We start from the raw sequence: 23,419 nt of genomic DNA on the forward strand, positions 1-23,419 counted from the left end.
ACATCACTGAGAATGCCGCCTATCCATCACTAGAGATCAGCGGTGACATCACTGAGAATTCCGCCTATCCATCACTAGAGATCAGCGGTGACATCACTGAGAATGCCGCCTATCCATCACTAGAGATCAGCGGTGACATCACTGAGAATGCCTCCTATCCATCACTAGAGATCAGCGGTGACATCACTGAGAATGCCGCCTATCCATCACCAGAGATCAGCGGTGACATCACTGAGAATGCTGCCTATCCATCACTAGAGATCAGCGGTGACATCACTGAGAATGCCGCCTATCACAAGAGATCAGCGGTGACATCACTGAGAATGCCACCTATCACAAGAGATCAGCGGTGACATCACTGAGAATGCCGCCTATCACTGGAGATCAGCGGTGACATCACTGAGAATGCCGCCTATCCCTAGAGATCAGCGGTGACATCACTGAGAATGCCGCCTATCCATCACCAGAGATCAGCGGTGACATCACTGAGAATGCCTCCTATCCATCAGCAGAGATCAGCGGTGACATCCCTGAGAATGCCGCCTATCCATCACTAGAGATCAGCGGTGACATCACTGAGAATGCCGCCTATCCATCAGCAGAGATCAGCGGTGACGTCACTGAGAATGCCGCTTATCCATCACCAGAGATCAGCGGTGACATCACTGAGAAGGCCGCTTATCCATCACCAGAGATCAGCGGTGACATCACTGAGAATGCCGCCTATCCATCACCAGAGATCAGCGGTGACATCACTGAGAATGCCGCCTATCACCAGAGATCAGCGGTGACATCACTGAGAATTCCGCCTATCACCAGAGATCAGCGGTGACATCACTGAGAATGCCGCCTATCACCAGAGATCAGCGGTGACATCACTGAGAATTCCGCCTATCACCAGAGATCAGCGGTGACATCACTGAGAATGCCGCCTATCCATCACTAGTGATCAGCGGTGACATCACTGAGAATGCCGCCTATCCATCACTAGAGATCAGCGGTGACATCACTGAGAATGCCGCCTATCCATCAGCGGTGACGTCACTGAGAATGCCGCTTATCCATCACCAGAGATCAGCGGTGACATCACTGAGAAGGCCGCTTATCCATCACCAGAGATCAGCGGTGACATCACTGAGAATGCCGCCTATCCATCACCAGAGATCAGCGGTGACATCACTGAGAATGCCGCCTATCACCAGAGATCAGCGGTGACATCACTGAGAATGCCGCCTATCACCAGAGATCAGCGGTGACATCACTGAGAATGCCGCCTATCCATCACTAGTGATCAGCGGTGACATCACTGAGAATGCCGCCTATCCATCACTAGAGATGAGCGGTGTCATCACTGAGAATGCCGCCTATCCATCACTAGAGATCAGCGGTGTCATCACTGAGAATGCCGCCTATCCATCACTAGAGATCAGCGGTGACATCACTGAGAATGCCGCCTATCCATCACCAGAGATCAGCGGTGACATCACTGAGAATGCCACCTATCACTAGAGATCAGCGGTGACATCACTGAGAATGCCGCCTATCCATCACTAGAGATCAGCGGTGACATCACTGAGAATGCCGCCTATCCATCACTAGAGATCAGCGGTGACATCACTGAGAATGCCACCTATCACTAGAGATCAGCGGTGACATCACTGAGAATGCCGCCTATCCATCACCAAAGATCAGCAGTGACATCACTGAGAATGCCGCCTATCCATCACCAGAGATCAGCGGTGACATCACTGAGAATGCCACCTATCACTAGAGATCAGCGGTGACATCACTGAGAATGCCGCCTATCCATCACCAAAGATCAGCAGTGACATCACTGAGAATGCCGCCTATCCATCACCAGAGGTCAGCGGTGACATCACTGAGAATGCCGCCTATCCATCACCAGAGATCAGCGGTGACATCACTGAGAATGCCTCCTATCCATCACCAGAGATCAGAGGTGACATCACTGAGAATGCCGCTTATCCATCACCAGAGATCAGCGGTGACATCACTGAGAATGCCACCTATCCATCACTAGAGATCAGCGGTGACATCACTGAGAATGCCGCCCTTTTATGATTTACATCTTGCACCCGCTGCTCTGGAAATGCAGGGATTTGGTCGGTGTGTGAGCCGTGAACGGAGTGCTGATCTGTTTGCACAGTAGTCAGTGCTCTGTAGGTGGCTGTAGCGCTGCGGTGGCTGTAGCTCTGCGGTGGCTGTAGTGCTGCGGTGGCTGTAGTGCTGCGGTGGCTGTAGCTCTGCGGTGGCTGTAGTTCTGCGGTGGCTGTAGTTCTGCGGTGGCTGTAGCGCTGCGGTGGCTGTAGCGCTGCGGTGGCTGTAGCTCTGCGGTGGCTGTAGCTCTGCGGTGGCTGTAGCTCTGGGGTGGCTGTAGCTCTGGGGTGGCTGTAGCTCTGGGGTGGCTGTAGCTCTGGGGTGGTTGTAGCGCTGGGGTGGCTGTAGCCCTGCTGTTGCTGTAGCGCTGCTGTGGCTGTAGCGCTGCGGTGGCTGTAGCGCTGCGGTGGCTGTAGCGCTGCGGTGGCTGTAGCGCTGCGGTGGCTGTAGCTCTGGGGTGGCTGTAGCGCTGCGGTGGCTGTAGCTCTGGGGTGGCGGTAGGGCTGCGTTGGCGGTAGCGCTGCGTTGGCGGTAGCGCTGCGTTGGCGGTAGCGCTGCGTTGGCGGTAGCTCTGGGGTGGCGGTAGCTCTGGGGTGGCGGTAGCTCTGGGGTGGCGGTAGCTCTGCGGTGGCTGTAGGGCTGCGGTGGCTGTAGCGCTGGGGTGGCTGTAGCGCTGCGGTGGCTGTAGCTCTGCGGTGGCTGTAGCTCTGCGGTGGCGGTAGCTCTGCGGTGGCGGTAGGGCTGCGGTGGCGGTAGGGCTGCGGTGGCGGTAGGGCTGCGGTGGCGGTAGGGCTGCGGTGGCGGTAGCTCTGCGTTGGCGGTAGCTCTGCGTTGGCGGTAGCTCTGGGGTGGCGGTAGCTCTGCGGTGGCGGTAGCTCTGGGGTGGCGGTAGCTCTGGGGTGGCGGTAGCTCTGGGGTGGCGGTAGCTCTGGGGTGGCGGTAGCTCTGGGGTGGCGGTAGCGCTGCGGTGGCTGTAGCGCTGCGTTGGCGGTAGCTCTGCGGTGGCGGTAGCTCTGCGGTGGTGGTAGCGCTGCGGTGGCTGTAGCGCTGCGGTGGCCGGCCCTCGGTCAGTGTGTCGGCTGTGGAGGCGGCCGGAGAAGTCATGATATTTCATTAATCGCTCCCAGCAGCCTCAGTATTTAGTGTGTACAGTCCTCTCCGGCCATTAAGGCTCCCACCCGGCAGCTGCTGATCTTAACTTAATTGACTTAATGAGCCTGAAAGGTTAAAGAGCATCTCTGACTAATATCCAGCAGCATAAAATGATGTAGTGACACGTTTCCTGCTTCCCACCTTCAGATTTATAATTATATCATCCACCTCCACTAGAGGGCAGTGTGTATGCAGCTTTTATGCAGGTCAGTGTGAGCATATAGAGCTGTCTACAGAGCTGCCCCCTAGTGGTGGCAAAAGGCAGCTGAGATTTTTCAATTTTTTTTCAAGGAAGAAGAGGAACATAGAGAAATGTTAAAGCTCGTTATATAAGAGTACAACTCAAAGACTTTGTGAGGTTTCTTTTTTTTTTATTATTATTATTTTCTTTAATGATATCTTATACCAGTGTCCCCTTAGGGATCAGTGAATGGTGTAGACTTCCAGTGCAGCCATGTGTGATGATATAGGTTGCTGCGCTCATGGACTCTTCTTCCAGGTGACAGGGCAGAGCGCCGGTATAATAACCATCGATCGGTGAGGGCTCATCAGCCATAATCAGCTCTATTTCCAGCCCTTCTCCTGCCATTACCTGTAAGGAAGCCTCCGGCTGCCCGGACACTCGGCTGGATGAGTGCTTATAAGGAGTCTGATTAAGGAGCTCGGTCTCCTATATAATAAGTCGCTGCACTCATGAAGAACCGCAGACCTCGCTCATAAAATCCTCTGTGCTGCTGTGGGACATCGCTCCTTCTCTAAGAAGCTGCCTGTTTCTTCTCTCCTTTCATCTCCCAAAATCTTCTCGTTGTCCATAAAGTGAGAGGACAGGTCACCATCCCCTACACTGCTTTTCTGAAATACTCTGTGCTGCTGCGTGCCCCACCATTTCTATTGTGATCTTTTTACTTTACTTTATCTCGTAATATCAGGCCGCTGCTCTTTTTACATGAATATATAGGTCTCTGATTTCCCCTAAATCAGCAGCTGCTTCTCCTGATATCCTCTGTGCTGCTGTGAGCTTTCTCATTGACTGTGCAGCCCAGATATATTTCAGTTTCCTCTGTTTCTTTTACTAATGGCAGCAATGAATTGATATACACTGCTCAAAAAAATAAAGGGAAGACTTAAATAACAGACTATAACTCCAAGTAAATCAAACTTCTGTGAAATCAAACTGTCCACTTAGGAAGCAACACTGATTGACAATCAATTTCACATGCTGTTGTGCAAATGGAATAGACAATAGATGGAAATTATTGGCAATTATCAAGACACCCTTAATAAAGGAGTGGTTCTGCAGGTGGGGACCACAGACCACATCTCAGTACCAATGCTTTCTGGCTGATGTTTTGGTTACTTTTGAATGTTGGTTGTGCTTTCACACTCGTGGTAACATGAGACGGACTCTACAACCCACAGAAGTTGCTCAGGTAGTGCAGCTCATCCAGGATGGCATATCAATGCGAGCTGTGGCAAGAAGGTTTGCTGTGTCTGTCAGCGTAGAGTCCAGAGGCTGGAGGCGCTACCAGGAGACAGGCCAGTACGCCAGGAGATGTGGAGGGGGCCGTAGGAGGGCAACAACCCAGCAGCAGGACCACTACCTCCGCCTTTGTGCAAGGAGGAACAGGAGGAGCACTACCAGAGCCCTGCAAAATGACCTCCAGCAGGCCACAAATGTGCATGTGTCTGCACAAACGGTTAGAAACCGACTCCATGAGGGTGGTATGAGGGCCCGACGTCCACAGATGGGGGTTGTGCTCACAGCCTAACACCGTGCAGGACGCTTGGCATTTGCCACAGAACACCAGGATTGGCAAAGTCGCCACTGGCGCCCTGTGCCCTTCACAGATGAAAGCAGGTTCACACTGAGCCCATGTAACAGACGTGACAGAGTCTGGAGACGCCGTGGAGAGCGATCTGCTGCCTGCAACATCCTTCAGCATGACCGGTTTGGCAGAGGGTCAGTAATGGTGTGGGGTGGCATTTCTTTGGAGGGCCGCACAGCCCTCCATGTGCTCGCCAGAGGTAGCCTGACTGCCATTAGGTACCGAGATGAGATCCTCAGACCCCTTGTGAGACCATATGCTGGTGCGGTTGGCCCTGGGTTCCTCCTAATGCAGGACAATGCCAGACCTCATGTGGCTGGAGTGTGTCAGCAGTTCCTGCAAGATGAAGGCATTGAAGCTATGGACTGGCCGCCCGTTCCCCAGACCTGAATCCGATTGAGCACATCTGGGACATCATGTCTCGCTCCATCCACCAGCGTCACGTTGCACCACAGACTGTCCAGGAGTTGGCGGATGCTTTAGTCCAGGTCTGGGAGGAGATCCCACAGGAGATCATCCGCAACCTCATCAGGAGCATGCCCAGGCGTTGTAGAGAGGTCATACAGGCACGTGGAGGCCACACACAATACTCAGCCTCATCAGGGGGATGCCCAGGCGTTGTAGGGAGGTCATACAGGCACGTGGAGGCCACACACAATACTCAGCCTCATCAGGAGCATGCCCAGGCGCTGTAGGGAGGTCATACAGGCACGTGGAGGCCACACACAATACTGAGCCTCATCAGGAGCATGCCCAGGCATTGTAGGGAGGTCATACAGGCACGTGGAGGCCACACACAATACTCAGCCTCATCAGGAGCATGCCCAGGCGCTGTAGGGAGGTAATACAGGCACGTGGAGGCCACACACAATACTGAGCCTCATCAGGAGCATGCCCAGGCATTGTAGGGAGGTCATACAGGCACGTGGAGGCCACACACAATACTCAGCCTCATCAGGAGCATGCCCAGGCATTGTAGGGAGGTCATACAGGCACGTGGAGGCCACACACAATACTCGGCCTCATCAGGAGCATGCCCAGGCGTTGTAGGGAGGTCATACAGGCACGTGGAGGCCACACACAATACTCGGCCTCATCAGGAGCATGCCCAGGCGTTGTAGGGAGGTCATACCGACACGTGGAGGCCACACACAATACTCAGCCTCATCAGGAGCATGCCCAGGCGCTGTAGGGAGGTCATACAGGCACGTGGAGGCCACACACAATACTCAGCCTCATCAGGAGCATGCCCAGGCATTGTAGGGAGGTCATACAGGCACGTGGAGGCCACACACAATACTCAGCCTCATCAGGAGCATGCCCAGGCGCTGTAGGGAGGTCATACAGGCACGTGGAGGCCACACACAATACTCAGCCTCATCAGGAGCATGCCCAGGCATTGTAGGGAGGTCATACAGGCACGTGGAGGCCACACACAATACTCAGCCTCATCAGGAGCATGCCCAGGCGTTGTAGGGAGGTCATACCGGCACGTGGAGGCCACACACAATACTGAGCCTCATCAGGAGCATGCCCAGGCGTTGTAGGGAGTTCATACAGGCACGTGGAGGCCACACACAATACTCAGCCTCATCAGGAGCTTGCCCAGGCATTGTAGGGAGGTCATACAGGCACGTGTAGGCCACACACAATACTCAGCCTCATCAGGAGCATACCCAGGCGTTGTAGGGAGGTCATACCGACACGTGGAGGCCACACACAATGCTCAGCCTCATCAGGAGCATGCCCAGGCGCTGTAGGGAGGTCATACAGGCACGTGGAGGCCACACACAATACTCAGCCTCATCAGGAGCATGCCCAGGCATTGTAGGGAGGTCATACAGGCACGTGGAGGCCACACACAATACTCAGCCTCATCAGGAGCATGCCCAGGCGTTGTAGGGAGTTCATACAGGCACGTGGAGGCCACACACAATACTCAGCCTCATCAGGAGCATGCCCAGGCATTGTAGGGAGGTCATACAGGCACGTGTAGGCCACACACAATACTCCGCCTCATCAGGAGCATGCCCAGGCATTGTAGGGAGGTCATACAGGCACGTGGAGGCCACACACAATACTCAGCCTCATCAGGAGCATACCCAGGCGTTGTAGGGAGGTCATACCGGCACGTGGAGGCCACACACAATACTGAGCCTCATCAGGAGCATGCCCAGGCGTTGTAGGGAGTTCATACAGGCACGTGGAGGCCACACACAATACTCAGCCTCATCAGGAGCATGCCCAGGCATTGTAGGGAGGTCATACAGGCACGTGTAGGCCACACACAATACTCAGCCTCATCAGGAGCATACCCAGGCGTTGTAGGGAGGTCATACCGACACGTGGAGGCCACACACAATGCTCAGCCTCATCAGGAGCATGCCCAGGCGCTGTAGGGAGGTCATACAGGCACGTGGAGGCCACACACAATACTCAGCCTCATCAGGAGCATGCCCAGGCATTGTAGGGAGGTCATACAGGCACGTGGAGGCCACACACAATACTCAGCCTCATCAGGAGCATACCCAGGCGTTGTAGGGAGGTCATACAGGCACGTGGAGGCCACACACAATACTCAGCCTCATCACGAGCATGCCCAGGCGTTGTAGGGAGGTCATACAGGCACGTGGAGGCCACACACAATACTCAGCCTCATCAGGAGCATGCCCAGGCGTTGTAGGGAGGTCATACAGGCACGTGGAGGCCACACACAATACTCAGCCTCATCAGGAGCATGCCCAGGCATTGTAGGGAGTTCATACAGGCACGTGGAGGCCACACATAATACTGCGCCTCATCAGGAGCGTGCCCAGGTGTTGTAGGGAGGTCATACAGGCACGTGGAGGCCACACACAATACTCAGCCTCATCAGGAGCATGCCCAGGCGTTGTAGGGAGTTCATACAGGCACGTGGAGGCCACACACAATACTGAGCCTCATCAGGAGCATGCCCAGGCGTTGTAGGGAGGTCATACAGGCACATGGTGGCCACACACAATACTCAGCCTCATCAGGAGCATGCCCAGGCGTTGTAGGGAGGTCATACTGGCACGTGGAGGCCACACACAATACTCAGCCTCATCAGGAGCATGCCCAGGCGTTGTAGGGAGGTCATACTGGCACGTGGAGGCCACACACAATACTCAGCCTCATCACGAGCATGCCCAGGCGTTGTAGGGAGGTCATACAGGCACGTGGAGGCCACACACAATACTGAGCCTCATCAGGAGCATGCCCAGGCATTGTAGGGAGGTCATACAGGCACGTGGAGGCCACACGCAATACTCAGCCTCATCAGGAGCATGCCCAGGCATTGTAGGGAGGTCATACAGGCACGTGGAGGCCACACGCAATACTCAGCCTCATCAGGAGCATGCCCAGGCGTTGTAGGGAGGTCATACAGGCACGTGGAGGCCACACACAATACTCAGCCTCATCAGGAGCATGCCCAGGCGTTGTAGGGAGTTCATACAGGCACGTGGAGGCCACACACAATACTGAGCCTCATCAGGAGCATGCCCAGGCATTGTAGGGAGGTCATACAGGCACGTGGAGGCCACACACAATACTGAGCCTCATCAGGAGCATGCCCAGGCGTTGTAGGGAGGTCATACAGGCACGTGGAGGTCACACACAATACTCAGCCTCATCAGGAGCATGCCCAGGCGTTGTAGGGAGGTCATACAGGCACGTGGAGGCCACACACAATACTCGGCCTCATCAGGAGCATGCCCAGGCGTTGTAGGGAGGTCATACAGGCACGTGGAGGCCACACACAATACTGAGCCTCATCAGGAGCATGCCCAGGCGTTGTAGGGAGGTCATACAGGCACGTGGAGGCCACACACAATACTCAGCCTCATCAGGAGCATGCCCAGGCATTGTAGGGAGGTTATACAGGCACGTGGAGGCCACACACAATACTCAGCCTCATCAGGAGCATGCCCAGGCGTTGTAGGGAGGTCATACAGGCACGTGGAGGCCACACACACTACTGAGCCTCATCAGGAGCATGCCCAGGCGTTGTAGAGAGGTCATACAGGCACGTGGAGGCCACACACAATACTGAGCCTCATCAGGAGCATGCCCAGGCGTTGTAGGGAGTTCATACAGGCACGTGGAGGCCACACACAATACTCAGCCTCATCAGGAGCATGCCCAGGCATTGTAGGGAGGTCATACAGGCACGTGGAGGCCACACACAATACTGAGCCTCATCAGGAGCATGCCCAGGCGTTGTAGGGAGGTCATACAGGCACGTGGAGGTCACACACAATACTCAGCCTCATCAGGAGCATGCCCAGGCGTTGTAGGGAGGTCATACAGGCACGTGGAGGCCACACACAATACTCGGCCTCATCAGGAGCATGCCCAGGCGTTGTAGGGAGGTCATACAGGCACATGGAGGCCACACACAATACTGAGCCTCATCAGGAGCATGCCCAGGCGTTGTAGGGAGGTCATACAGGCACGTGGAGGCCACACACAATACTCAGCCTCATCAGGAGCATGCCCAGGCATTGTAGGGAGGTTATACAGGCACGTGGAGGCCACACACAATACTCAGCCTCATCAGGAGCATGCCCAGGCGTTGTAGGGAGGTCATACAGGCACGTGGAGGCCACACACACTACTGAGCCTCATCAGGAGCATGCCCAGGCGTTGTAGAGAGGTCATACAGGCACGTGGAGGCCACACACAATACTGAGCCTCATCAGGAGCATGCCCAGGCGTTGTAGGGAGTTCATACAGGCACGTGGAGGCCACACACAATACTCAGCCTCATCAGGAGCATGCCCAGGCATTGTAGGGAGGTCATACAGGCACGTGTAGGCCACACACAATACTCAGCCTCATCAGGAGCATACCCAGGCGTTGTAGGGAGGTCATACCGACACGTGGAGGCCACACACAATGCTCAGCCTCATCAGGAGCATGCCCAGGCGCTGTAGGGAGGTCATACAGGCACGTGGAGGCCACACACAATACTCAGCCTCATCAGGAGCATGCCCAGGCGTTGTAGGGAGGTCATACCGACACGTGGAGGCCACACACAATGCTCAGCCTCATCAGGAGCATGCCCAGGCGCTGTAGGGAGGTCATACAGGCACGTGGAGGCCACACACAATACTCAGCCTCATCAGGAGCATGCCCAGGCGCTGTAGGGAGGTCATACAGGCACGTGTAGGCCACACACAATACTCAGCCTCATCAGGAGCATACCCAGGCGTTGTAGGGAGGTCATACCGACACGTGGAGGCCACACACAATGCTCAGCCTCATCAGGAGCATGCCCAGGCGCTGTAGGGAGGTCATACAGGCACGTGGAGGCCACACACAATACTCAGCCTCATCAGGAGCATGCCCAGGCGTTGTAGGGAGGTCATACAGGCACGTGGAGGCCACACACAATACTGAGCCTCATCAGGAGCATGCCCAGGCGTTGTAGGGAGGTCATACAAGCACGTGGAGGCCACACACAATACTGAGCCTCATCAGGAGCATGCCCAGGCGTTGTAGGGAGGTCATACTGGCACGTGGAGGCCACACACAATACTCAGCCTCATCAGGAGCATGCCCAGGCGTTGTAGGGAGGTCATACTGGCACGTGGAGGCCACACACAATACTCAGCCTCATCACGAGCATGCCCAGGCGTTGTAGGGAGGTCATACAGGCACGTGGAGGCCACACACAATACTCAGCCTCATCAGGAGCATGCCCAGGCGTTGTAGGGAGGTCATACTGGCACGTGGAGGCCACACACAATACTCAGCCTCATCAGGAGCATGCCCAGGCGTTGTAGGGAGGTCATACAGGCACGTGGAGGCCACACGCAATACTCAGCCTCATCAGGAGCATGCCCAGGCATTGTAGGGAGGTCATACAGGCACGTGGAGGCCACACGCAATACTCAGCCTCATCAGGAGCATGCCCAGGCGTTGTAGGGAGGTCATACAGGCACGTGGAGGCCACACACAATACTCAGCCTCATCAGGAGCATGCCCAGGCGTTGTAGGGAGTTCATACAGGCACGTGGAGGCCACACACAATACTGAGCCTCATCAGGAGCATGCCCAGGCATTGTAGGGAGGTCATACAGGCACGTGGAGGTCACACACAATACTCAGCCTCATCAGGAGCATGCCCAGGCATTGTAGGGAGGTCATACAGGCACGTGGAGGCCACACACAATACTCTGCCTCATCAGGAGCATGCCCAGGCGTTGTAGGGAGGTCATACAGGCACGTGGAGGCCACACACAATACTGAGCCTCATCAGGAGCATGCCCAGGCGTTGTAGGGAGGTCATACAGGCACGTGGAGGCCACACACAATACTCAGCCTCATCAGGAGCATGCCCAGGCGTTGTAGAGAGGTCATACAGGCACGTGGAGGCCACACACAATACTCAGCCTCATCAGGAGCATGCCCAGGCGTTGTAGGGAGTTCATACAGGCACGTGGAGGCCACACACAATACTCAGCCTCATCAGGAGCATGCCCAGGCATTGTAGGGAGGTCATACAGGCACGTGGAGGTCACACACAATACTCAGCCTCATCAGGAGCATGCCCAGGAGTTGTAGGGAGGTCATACAGGCACGTGGAGGTCACACACAATACTCAGCCTCATCAGGAGCATGCCCAGGCGTTGTAGGGAGGTCATACAGGCACGTGGAGGTCACACACAATACTCAGCCTCATCAGGAGCATGCCCAGGCATTGTAGGGAGGTTATACAGGCACGTGGAGGCCACACACAATACTCAGCCTCATCAGGAGCATGCCCAGGCGTTGTAGGGAGGTCATACAGGCACGTGGAGGCCACACACAATACTGAGCCTCATCAGGAGCATGCCCAGGCGTTGTAGGGAGGTCATACAGGCACGTGGAGGTCACACACAATACTCAGCCTCATCAGGAGCATGCCCCCAGGCATTGTAGGGAGGTTATACAGGCACGTGGAGGCCACACACAATAGTCAGCCTCATCAGGAGCATGCCCAGGCGTTGTAGGGAGGTCATACAGGCACGTGGAGGCCACACACAATACTCAGCCTCATCAGGAGCATGCCCAGGCGTTGTAGGGAGTTCATACAGGCACGTGGAGGCCACACACAATACTGAGCCTCATCAGGAGCATGCCCAGGCGTTGTAGGGAGGTCATACAGGCACATGGTGGCCACACACAATACTCGGCCTCATCAGGAGCATGCCCAGGCGTTGTAGGGAGGTCATACTGGCACGTGGTGGCCACACACAATACTCAGCCTCATCAGGAGCATGCCCAGGCGTTGTAGGGAGGTCATACAGGCACGTGGAGGCCACACACAATACTCAGCCTCATCACGAGCATGCCCAGGCGTTGTAGGGAGGTCATACAGGCACGTGGAGGCCACACACAATACTCAGCCTCATCAGGAGCATGCCCAGGCGTTGTAGGGAGGTCATACTGGCACGTGGAGGCCACACGCAATACTCAGCCTCATCAGGAGCATGCCCAGGCGTTGTAGGGAGGTCATACAGGCACGTGGAGGCCACACGCAATACTCGGCCTCATCAGGAGCATGCCCAGGCATTGTAGGGAGGTCATACAGGCACGTGGAGGCCACACACAATACTCAGCCTCATCAGGAGCATGCCCAGGCGTTGTAGGGAGTTCATACAGGCACGTGGAGGCCACACACAATACTGAGCCTCATCAGGAGCATGCCCAGGCATTGTAGGGAGGTCATACAGGCACGTGGAGGCCACACACAATACTGAGCCTCATCAACAGCATGCCCAGGCGCTGTAAGGAGTTCATACAGGCACGTGGAGGCCACACACAATACTGAGCCTCATCAGGAGCATGCCCAGGCATTGTAGGGAGGTCATACAGGCACGTGGAGGCCACACACAATACTCAGCCTCATCAGGAGCATGCCCAGGCGTTGTAGGGAGTTCATACAGGCACGTGGAGGCCACACACAATACTGAGCCTCATCAGGAGCATGCCCAGGCGTTGTAGGGAGGTCATACAGGCATGTGGAGGTCACACACAATACTCAGCCTCATCAGGAGCATGCCCAGGCGTTGTAGGGAGGTCATACAGGCACGTGGAGGCCACACACAATACTCGGCCTCATCAGGAGCATGCCCAGGCGTTGTAGGGAGGTCATACAGGCACGTGGAGGCCACACACAATACTGAGCCTCATCAGGAGCATGCCCAGGCGTTGTAGGGAGGTTATACAGGCACGTGGAGGCCACACACAATACTCAGCCTCATCAGGAGCATGCCCAGGCATTGTAGGGAGGTTATACAGGCACGTGGAGGCCACACACAATACTCAGCCTCATCAGGAGCATGCCCAGGCGTTGTAGGGAGGTCATACAGGCACGTGGAGGCCACACACACTACTGAGCCTCATCAGGAGCATGCCCAGGCGTTGTAGAGAGGTCATACAGGCACGTGGAGGCCACACACAATACTCAGCCTCATCAGGAGCATGCCCAGGCGTTGTAGGGAGTTCATACAGGCACGTGGAGGCCACACACAATACTCAGCCTCATCAGGAGCATGCCCAGGCATTGTAGGGAGGTCATACAGGCACGTGGAGGTCACACACAATACTCAGCCTCATCAGGAGCATGCCCAGGCGTTGTAGGGAGGTCATACAGGCACGTGGAGGTCACACACAATACTCAGCCTCATCAGGAGCATGCCCAGGCGTTGTAGGGAGGTCATACAGGCACGTGGAGGTCACACACAATACTCAGCCTCATCAGGAGCATGCCCAGGCATTGTAGGGAGGTTATACAGGCACGTGGAGGCCACACACAATACTCAGCCTCATCAGGAGCATGCCCAGGCGTTGTAGGGAGGTCATACAGGCACGTGGAGGCCACACACAATACTCAGCCTCATCAGGAGCATGCCCAGGCGTTGTAGGGAGTTCATACAGGCACGTGGAGGCTACACACAATACTCCGCCTCATCAGGAGCATGGCCAGGCGTTATAGGGAGGTCATACAGGCACGTGGAGGCCACACACAACCTCATCAGGAGCATGCCCAGGCGTTGTAGGGAGTTCATACAGGCACGTGGAGGTCACACACAATACTCAGCCTCATCAGGAGCATGCCCAGGCGTTGTAGGGAGGTCATACAGGCACGTGGAGGCCACACACAATACTCGGCCTCATCAGAAGCATGCCCAGGCGTTGTAGGGAGGTCATACAGGCACGTGGAGGTCACACACAATACTCAGCCTCATCAGGAGCATGCCCAGGCGTTGTAGGGAGGTCATACAGGCACGTGGAGGCCACACACAATACTCAGCCTCATCAGGAGCATGCCCAGGCGTTGTAGGGAGGTCATACAGGCACGTGGAGGCCACACACAATACTCAGCCTCATCAGAAGCATGCCCAGGCGTTGTAGGGAGGTCATACAGGCACGTGGAGGTCACACACAATACTCAGCCTCATCAGGAGCATGCCCAGGCGTTGTAGGGAGGTCATACAGGCACGTGGAGGCCACACACAATACTCAGCCTCATCAGGAGCATGCCCAGGCGTTGTAGGGAGGTCATACAGGCACGTGGAGGCCACACACAATACTGAGCCTCATCAGGAGCATGCCCAGGAGTTGTAGGGAGGTCATACAGGCACGTGGAGGCCACACACAATACTCAGCCTCATCAGGAGCATGCCCAGGAGTTGTAGGGAGGTCATACAGGCACGTGGAGGCCACACACAATACTCAGCCTCATGAGGAGCATGCCCAGGTGTTGTAGGGAGGTCATACAGGCACGTGGAGGCCACACACAATACTCAGCCTCATCAGGAGCATGCCCAGGTGTTGTAGGGAGGTCATACAGGCACGTGGAGGCCACACACAATACTCAGCCTCATCAGGAGCATGCCCAGGCGTTGTAGAGAGGTCATACAGGCACGTGGAGGCCACACACAATACTCAGCCTCATTGTGACTTGTTTTAAGGACATTACATCAAAGTTGGATCAGCCTGTAGTGTGTTTTTCCACTTTAATTTTTGGGGTGACTCCAAATCCAGGCCTCCATTGGTTAATAAATGTGATTTCCATTGATGATTGTTGTGTGATTTTGTTGTCAGCACATTCAACTTTATACAGAACAAAGTATTCAATGAGAAGATTTCGTTCCTTCAGATCTAGGATGGGGTATTTCAGTGTTCCCTTTATGTTTTTGAGCAGTGTATTTTTGGTTGCATCCTCTCGGCGTGAGCGATTACCCGGCTCTGGTTTGTGGCTTCATCATGGATTGATCTCGAGGTGCGATGTCTTGAATAGTTTGGATTCTTCGCTGAATGTGAATAGAAATGATTCATTCATTATGTAGCGAGGGCCGCGGATCCCACCGTCCCCGCAGGTCAGCTTCAGACCACACTTTCGAAAAGGCAGGCTCTTCATTAATGCACACTCAGAAAGGAAAAATGCTTTACAATGTGGAGCTCGGCCCACGTACAAGACCCCCACAAGACGCGCACACGTACCGCATGGAGAATCAGGTGCAAGGCAGCAGCACGACTGTCAATCTTCCTGAGGATTGAAGTTGATACAACTCCTTTAAAAACAGCTTGGTTAGGAAACTTTTTGCATTTCATTCTTGAGAAAAGTTACTTTTCTTTCCTGATATTAATACTATTCTGGCCGGTAAACATCCATGCTGCTGCGTAGTCTGCAGCCACCACTGTGCCAAAAAGGTGGGTTTCATCATCATCAAATGGTTAAAATTGCAAAGTACTTGTAAAAATCAAGCAACTTCAAGAACGCAGGGATCTTTAAGTGTATCGTGCACAGCTCTTCGCCTTGCCTGCTGACTACAGAGGTGGCTGGTGTCCTAAGCAAGGAGTGCAGCACTTACATTCTCTTTGTTATAGAGCCTGTAAGCGCTGTTAAGATCGGGAGCTTGCTTTCATAAAGAGAAATGACGAGACTAACCATTTAAAGGGAATCTGTCACTCCCCAAACCGAACACATGGCCTTGTAGGTCTTTAAAATATAAGCTGATCAGTTCCTATATGACCCCCGATGCGCTTCTCCAGGGCTTAGAAACTGCGTTCTGTACGTATATGATAATAAGGCTGGGTGTGCATTGTGGGTGTGTCGTTCTACAACATGCGCATCTAACGTCCGTATTCTCTGCCTGGCGCCACCCTTTTCTTGTTGATTAACATTTTTGCCGTGTGCTATCATTGGTATTTGGCCTGTGGAGAGTTGTCAACTAAGGAAGGTAGAGTAGTACTTAGCCAGAGAAAGGAAACTAATGTGTATGCCGTGCAAAGCTCCTCCCCAATGCGTATGCTGTGCAAAGCTCCTCCCCAATGCGTATGCTGTGCAAAGCTCCTCCCCAATGCGTATGCTGTGCAAAGCTCCTCCCCAATGCGTATGCTGTGCAAAGCTCCTCCCCAATGCGTATACCGTGCAAAGCTCCTACCCAATGCTTATACCGTGCAAAGCTCCTACCCAATGCTTATACCGTGCAAAGCTCCTCCCCAATGCTTATGCTGTGCAAAGCTCCTCCCCAATGCTTATGCTGTGCAAAGCTCCTCCCCAATGCGTATGCTGTGCAAAGCTCCTCCCCAATGCGTGTACCGTGCAAATCTCCCCAATGCACTTCCCACCTTATTGCCATGTATGTTCAGAGGAGGATTTCTCAGCCTGGTTACGGTATTGATTATCTGGGATTTTCCAGACTTAATCAGATTTTGCTTTGCATTCTGCATTCGTGGCTCTCCGGCTTCCAGCTCACAGTTTATGCTTCTTGGGCTTCATTCACACTGTGCCCCTGTTATAAAGAGTGCACTTTGTGCAATGCTATCTTAGGCAATGAAGTCTATGATGTGTCCTATCCGTTTCCTATATGACACTCGTGCCATAAAAACTGAACTCGAGACTTATGTGAACCAGGCCTGATCGGGAGGTGTAGCCAGATGACGTCTGGGGTTTGGCATGATAGGACCAGATCTCCTGCCCTCAGTCCTGCAGTTTAGGGGCGCTGGAGTCTCACTTTTGCAAACTATTAAAAAGTTTTGTGCCTCCCGAGAGTTCCCGTCGTCTGCACTTCTTTATTCGCATCACGTCTTCATTAAAGCAGCGACGGCGGTTTAATTAGTGCGAAGATTAACCGCTGCAATCAGGACATAAAGAGCCTCTTGAAAAGGTATTTAATGGGCACCACAGTTATTTCTGTAAGTTGATTCCTTCTGGGGGTCCTGATATCACTACAGACCTCCGGTCTTGACTTGTAGCAAACTAGGAGCCAATCTCACACTTAGTTTTTGCAGTAAATATGGAAGAAATCCTGCAATCTGTAAATGTCCAATAAGTCTGAGAATACTGACCTGTAGCTCCTTATTATTGCAGCAGTCGGAAGTCGACCTCCTGTCTCCTCAAAAACTACTACTGTGTTGTTTCTTGCTTTACACTGCAGCTTTGCTTCTTCTTGTAGAAGTACATCAGGAAGTCATCTTTTAGGAATGTTGATGTGTAATGTTTATTGATGAGGTGCTGAGACTTATCGTTACAATCTTTTCCTTATAGATAATATTGAGCAGCAAAACCAGGTGGAAGTGAAGGAGGCGTCCAACCCCAACCATCACCCCCCGCCAGAGATGGAGGAGCGTCACCCGCAGGACACAGAGAAGCCGTCCGTGTTTCGCTCCAGCTCTCCGGTTTTCCCTCTTTCTCCAGAGTCTAGAGCCAGGTAGGATGCAGTAAGCCATGAATATATATATTATATGTACGCCGTCTCTGCCCCTCTGAATAGATCAGGGGTCTGAACGAAGGAGTTTCTGATGGTTACAAATGTGACATGATGAGGAGAATTAAAGGGCGTCTCCACGAACTGGACAGAAATCGCCCTCTTTAGCCTATGAGGACAGCACTGCTTCTAGTACGCCCCGAATGTGATAGACAAATAGGACAATACGACGGTTTTCCACTGCAACGACATTAGCGGCGAGAATAAGGAGTGTCTGTGCTTGTTAGTGAGATAAAAAGAAAAAAGTACTGCCTCCCCTTCTCTCACTGTACATGATGTCAGTATACATAGTACTGCCTCCCCTTCTCTCACTGTACATGATGTCAGTATACATAGTACTGCCTCCCCTTCTCTCACTGTACATGATGTCGGTACACATAGTACTGCCTCCCCTTCTCTCACTGTACATGATGTCAGTATACATAGTACTGCCTCCCCTTCTCTCTCTGTACATGATGTCAGTATACATAGTACTGCCTCCCCTTCTCTCACTGTACATGTCAGTACACATAGTACTGCCTCCCCTTCTCTCACTGTACATGATGTCGGTACAGACAGTACTGCCTCCCCTTCTCTCGCTGTACATGATGTCGGTACACATAGTACTGCCTCCCCTTCTCTCGCTGTACATGATGTCTTTACATATAGTACTGCCTCCCCTTCTCTCGCTGTACATGATGTCGGTACACATAGTACTGCCTCCCCTTCTCTCTCTGTACATGATGTCTGTACACATAGTACTGCCTCCCCTTCTCTCACTGTACATGATGTCTGTACACATAGTACTGCCTCCCCTTCTCTCCCTGTACATGATGTCTGTACACATAGTACTGCCTCCCCTTCTCTCGCTGTACATGATGTCGGTACACATAGTACTGCCTCCCCTTCTCTCGCTGTACATGATGTCTTTACATATAGTACTGCCTCCCCTTCTCTCACTGTACATGATGTCTGTACACATAGTACTGCCTCCCCTTCTCTCGCTGTACATGATGTCTGTACACATAGTACTGCCTCCCCTTCTCTCGCTGTACATGATGTCTTTACATATAGTACTGCCTCCCCTTCTCTCACTGTACATGATGTCTGTACACCTAGTACTGCCTCCCCTTCTCTCGCTGTACATGATGTCTGTACACATAGTACTGCCTCCCCTTCTCTCACTGTACATGATGTCGGTACACCTAGTACTGCCTCCCCTTCTCTCGCTGTACATCATGTCAGTATACATAGTACTGCCTCCCCTTCTCTCACTGTACATGATGTCGGTACACATAGTACTGCCTCCCCTTCTCTCTCTGTACATGATGTCGGTACACCTAGTACTGCCTCCCCTTCTCTCTCTGTACATGATGTCTGTACACCTAGTACTGCCTCCCCTTCTCTCTCTCTGTACATGATGTCTGTACACATAGTACTGCCTCCCCTTCTCTCTCTGTACATGATGTCGGTACACCTAGTACTGCCTCCCCTTCTCTCTCTGTACATGATGTCTGTACACATAGTACTGCCTCCCCTTCTCTCTCTCTGTACATGATGTCTGTACACATAGTACTGCCTCCCCTCCTCTCTCTCTGTACATGATGTCTGTACACATAGTACTGCCTCCCCTTCTCTCACTGTACATGATGTCGGTACACCTAGTACTGCCTCCCCTTCTCTCCCTGTACATGATGTCTGTACACATAGTACTGCCTCCCCTTCTCTCTCTCTGTACATGATGTCTGTACACATAGTACTGCCTCCCCTTCTCTCTCTCTGTACATGATGTCTGTACACATAGTACTGCCTCCCCTTCTCTCACTGTACATGATGTCGGTACACCTAGTACTGCCTCCCCTTCTCTCACTGTACATGATGTCGGTACACATAGTACTGCCTCCCCTTCTCTCTCTCTGTACATGATGTCTGTACACATAGTACTGCCTCCCCTTCTCTCACTGTACATGATGTCGGTACACCTAGTACTGCCTCCCCTTCTCTCACTGTACATGATGTCGGTACACCTAGTACTGCCTCCCCTTCTCTCACTGTACATGATGTCGGTACACATAGTACTGCCTCCCCTTCTCTCTCTCTGTACATGATGTCTGTACACATAGTACTGCCTCCCCTTCTCTCTCTCTGTACATGATGTCGGTACACCTAGTACTGCCTCCCCTTCTCTCTCTCTGTACATGATGTCGGTACACATAGTACTGCCCCCCCTTCTCTCTCTGTACATGATGTCTGTACACATAGTACTGCCTCCCCTTCTCTCACTGTACATGATGTCGGTACACCTAGTACTGCCTCCCCTTCTCTCACTGTACATGATGTCGGTACACCTAGTACTGCCTCCCCTTCTCTCTCTGTACATGATGTCTGTACACATAGTACTGCCTCCCCTTCTCTCTCTGTACATGATGTCGGTACACCTAGTACTGCCTCCCCTTCTCTCTCTGTACATGATGTCGGTACACCTAGTACTGCCTCCCCTTCTCTCACTGTACATGATGTCGGTACACCTAGTACTGCCTCCCCTTCTCTCTCTGTACATGATGTCTTTACATATAGTACTTCTTCCCTGTTTCTTCCTGTAAATTATGTAGGGACAGAGTACTGGTCTCTTTGCTAAGTAATGAAGGAACAGATAGTACTGCCTCCCCTTTTCTCACTGTACATGATGTCAGTACAGATAGTACTGCCTCCCCATCTCTTCTTCTAAATGATGTAGCAGCCAAATAATACTGCTTCCATATCTCTTAAGGTAAATGTTGTAGGTACAGATATTACTACTTCCTTTCCTCTGCCTGTATATGATGTAGCTACAGATAGTACTGGTCTCTCCCTCTAAATGATGTAGGTACAGATAGTACTGCCTGCTCGTTTCTCTCTCTAAATGAAGATAGAGACTGTGCTGCTTCCCTGTCTCTCACTGTACATGATGTGGCCACATAAGGCTTCATTGGTTATATTCTTATTATTTCCTTTGTTTCCACTGATGCCACATTAAACATTGACTCGTCTACAGATTCGGGGGTCCCCAGCAATAGTTCCTCAATGATCATTTCACTGGTTCCCCTATGATCATTTCCGTCAGGGTGCAGATGCGAAAAGAGATAAATATTAGCGTCCTAAAGAGCAAGACTGCAATCTGTCATTGATGCCCCTTCCCTTCCTTACAAGACGGCGGTCAGTGACCTCCTCCAGATTCAATGACTTCTCAGACCTCCTCCGTATACAGTGCGGGGCTTTATGTCCTCTGTGACATTGAGAGCAGTTGTGCGTGTGGATTACATCATTAATATCACAAGTAATTTCACTTAGTAACTTTGGTCTTCTATTAAAGTGCAGCAATATTAGACTGTAACAGCCTGTGCTGTGATAGTTATCGCCGGGGTGCGGAGGCCGAGCGCCGGGGAGCGGAGGCCGAGCGCCGGGGTGCGGAGGCAGAGCGCCGGGGTGGGGAGGCCGAGCGCCGGGTGCGGAAGCCGAGCGCCGGGGAGCGGAGGCAGAGCGCCGGGGAGCGGAGGCAGAGCGCCGGGGTGCGGAGGCAGAGCGCCGGGGTGCGGAGGCAGAGCGCCGGGGTGCGGAGGCAGAGCGCCGGGGTGCGGAGGCAGAGCGCCGGGGTGCGGAGGCAGAGCGCCGGGGTGCGGAGGCAGAGCGCCGGGGTGCGGAGGCAGAGCGCCGGGGTGCGGAGGCCGAGCGCCGGGGAGCGGCTTCATTACTCCCTCCGCTGCGCACAGCATCATTTAATATTTTCAGAAGCCGATTTTCAGGATGACTTCAAATGATAAATATACATTATTCCTTGATTAAGCATCTCCCTAGATATTTGAGTGACCACTATTTGCGGTATAGTGCACTGCCTCTTCGTGCTGCACAGACTTGTTTTTGCTCCTCTCTCTTAGGTTTTAATGACTCTCTATGGGAGGAGGCCATTGCCTGCGTGTCGTCTCCTACAGCCTCGACTGTCAGGGTATTTATGGCTGATGCTCGGCCACAGCGATCAGACTTCTGCTTCCCACGTTTCCAGAGCTCAATCCATTATTAAGCGGCTGCATAGAAAAGGCAGATTTACGTTGAAGGGCAGCGAGAGGGAAATGTAATTTTGCTTTGGCTTATTAAATTTAAGATCGGAGCCCGACTTGGATGAATTGAAGATGTTCCTCCGCGTCTCTGGAGAACGCCACTGCTTGCTGCCAATTCTCCTGTTTATTTCATGTCTATGAGTCTCGTAAACTTGGTATTTCAGGGATTTTTTTTTCTGTTTTGGCCCTCATCCCTCTGCAGGTCGGCCGGGAGTTGTCTGGAATACGTGGCTGATTTGTTGCTAATATGGATCCGTTCTGGTTCTGTTTCTTTTCAATCAGTTGCTTTGTTGGCACCATGAAATGTATGTCAGCTTAGTGTTAATCATTGCCTACTAGCCACTTATAACGCCAGAGCTGCACTCACTATTCTGCTGGTGCAGTCACTGTGTACATACATTACATTACTGATCCTGAGTTACATCCTGTATTATGCTCCAGAGCTGCACTCACTATTCTGCTGGTGCAGTCACTGTGTACTGACATTACATTACTGATCCTGAGTTACATCCTGTATTATACTCCAGAGCTGCACTCACTATTCTGCTGGTGCAGTCACTGTGTACATACATTACATTACTGATCCTGAGTTACATCCTGTATTATACTCCAGAGCTGCGCTCACTATTCTGCTGGTGCAGTCACTGTGTACATACATTACATTACTGATCCTGAGTTACATCCTGTATTATACTCCAGAGCTGCACTCACTATTCTGCTGGTGCAGTGACTGTGTACATACATTACATTACTGATCCTGAGTTACATCCTGTATTATACTCCAGAGCTGCACTCACTATTCTGCTGGTGCAGTCACTGTGTACATACATTACATTACTGATCCTGAGTTACCTCCTGTATTATACTCCAGAGCTGCTCTCACTTTTCTGCTGGTGCAGTCACGGTGTACATACATTACATTACTGATCCTGAGTTACATCCTGTATTATGCTCCAGAGCTGCACTCACTATTCTGCTGGTGCAGTCACTGTGTACATACATTACATTACTGATCCTGAGTTACATCCTGTATTATACTCCAGAGCTGCACTCACTATTCTGCTGGTGCAGTCACTGTGTACATACATTACATTACTGATCCTGAGTTACATCCTGTATTATGCTCCAGAGCTGCACTCACTATTCTGCTGGTGCAGTCACTGTGTACATACATTACATTACTGATCCTGAGTTACATCCTGTATTATACTCCAGAGCTGCACTCACTATTCTGCTGGTGCAGTCACTGTGTACATACATTACATTACTGATCCTGAGTTACATCCTGTATTATGCTCCAGAGCTGCACTCACTATTCTGCTGGTGCAGTCACTGTGTACATACATTACATTACTGATCCTGAGTTACATCCTGTATTATACTCCAGAGCTGCGCTCACTATTCTGCTGGTGCAGTCACTGTATACATACATTACATTACTGATCCTGAGTTACATCCTGTATTA

At 52.6% G+C, this 23,419-nt stretch overlaps 1 protein-coding gene across 1 annotated transcript in view; it reads left to right on the plus strand.

Moving 5' to 3' along the window:
* The window catches only part of RAD18 (RAD18 E3 ubiquitin protein ligase), a 329,593-nt gene that overhangs the window by 169,404 nt on the left and 136,770 nt on the right, over positions 1-23,419 (plus strand). The window contains exon 11 of the mRNA XM_073645023.1: positions 17,662-17,824. Coding sequence (XP_073501124.1) covers positions 17,662-17,824 — 163 coding nt within the window. The remainder of the gene's footprint in view (positions 1-17,661; positions 17,825-23,419) is intronic.

The sequence above is a fragment of the Phyllobates terribilis genome, unplaced genomic scaffold, assembly GCF_046119375.1.
Source record: "Phyllobates terribilis strain yellow unplaced genomic scaffold, ASM4611937v1 Scaffold_8__6_contigs__length_399053987, whole genome shotgun sequence".
NCBI classification, from domain to species: Eukaryota; Metazoa; Chordata; class Amphibia; order Anura; family Dendrobatidae; genus Phyllobates; species Phyllobates terribilis.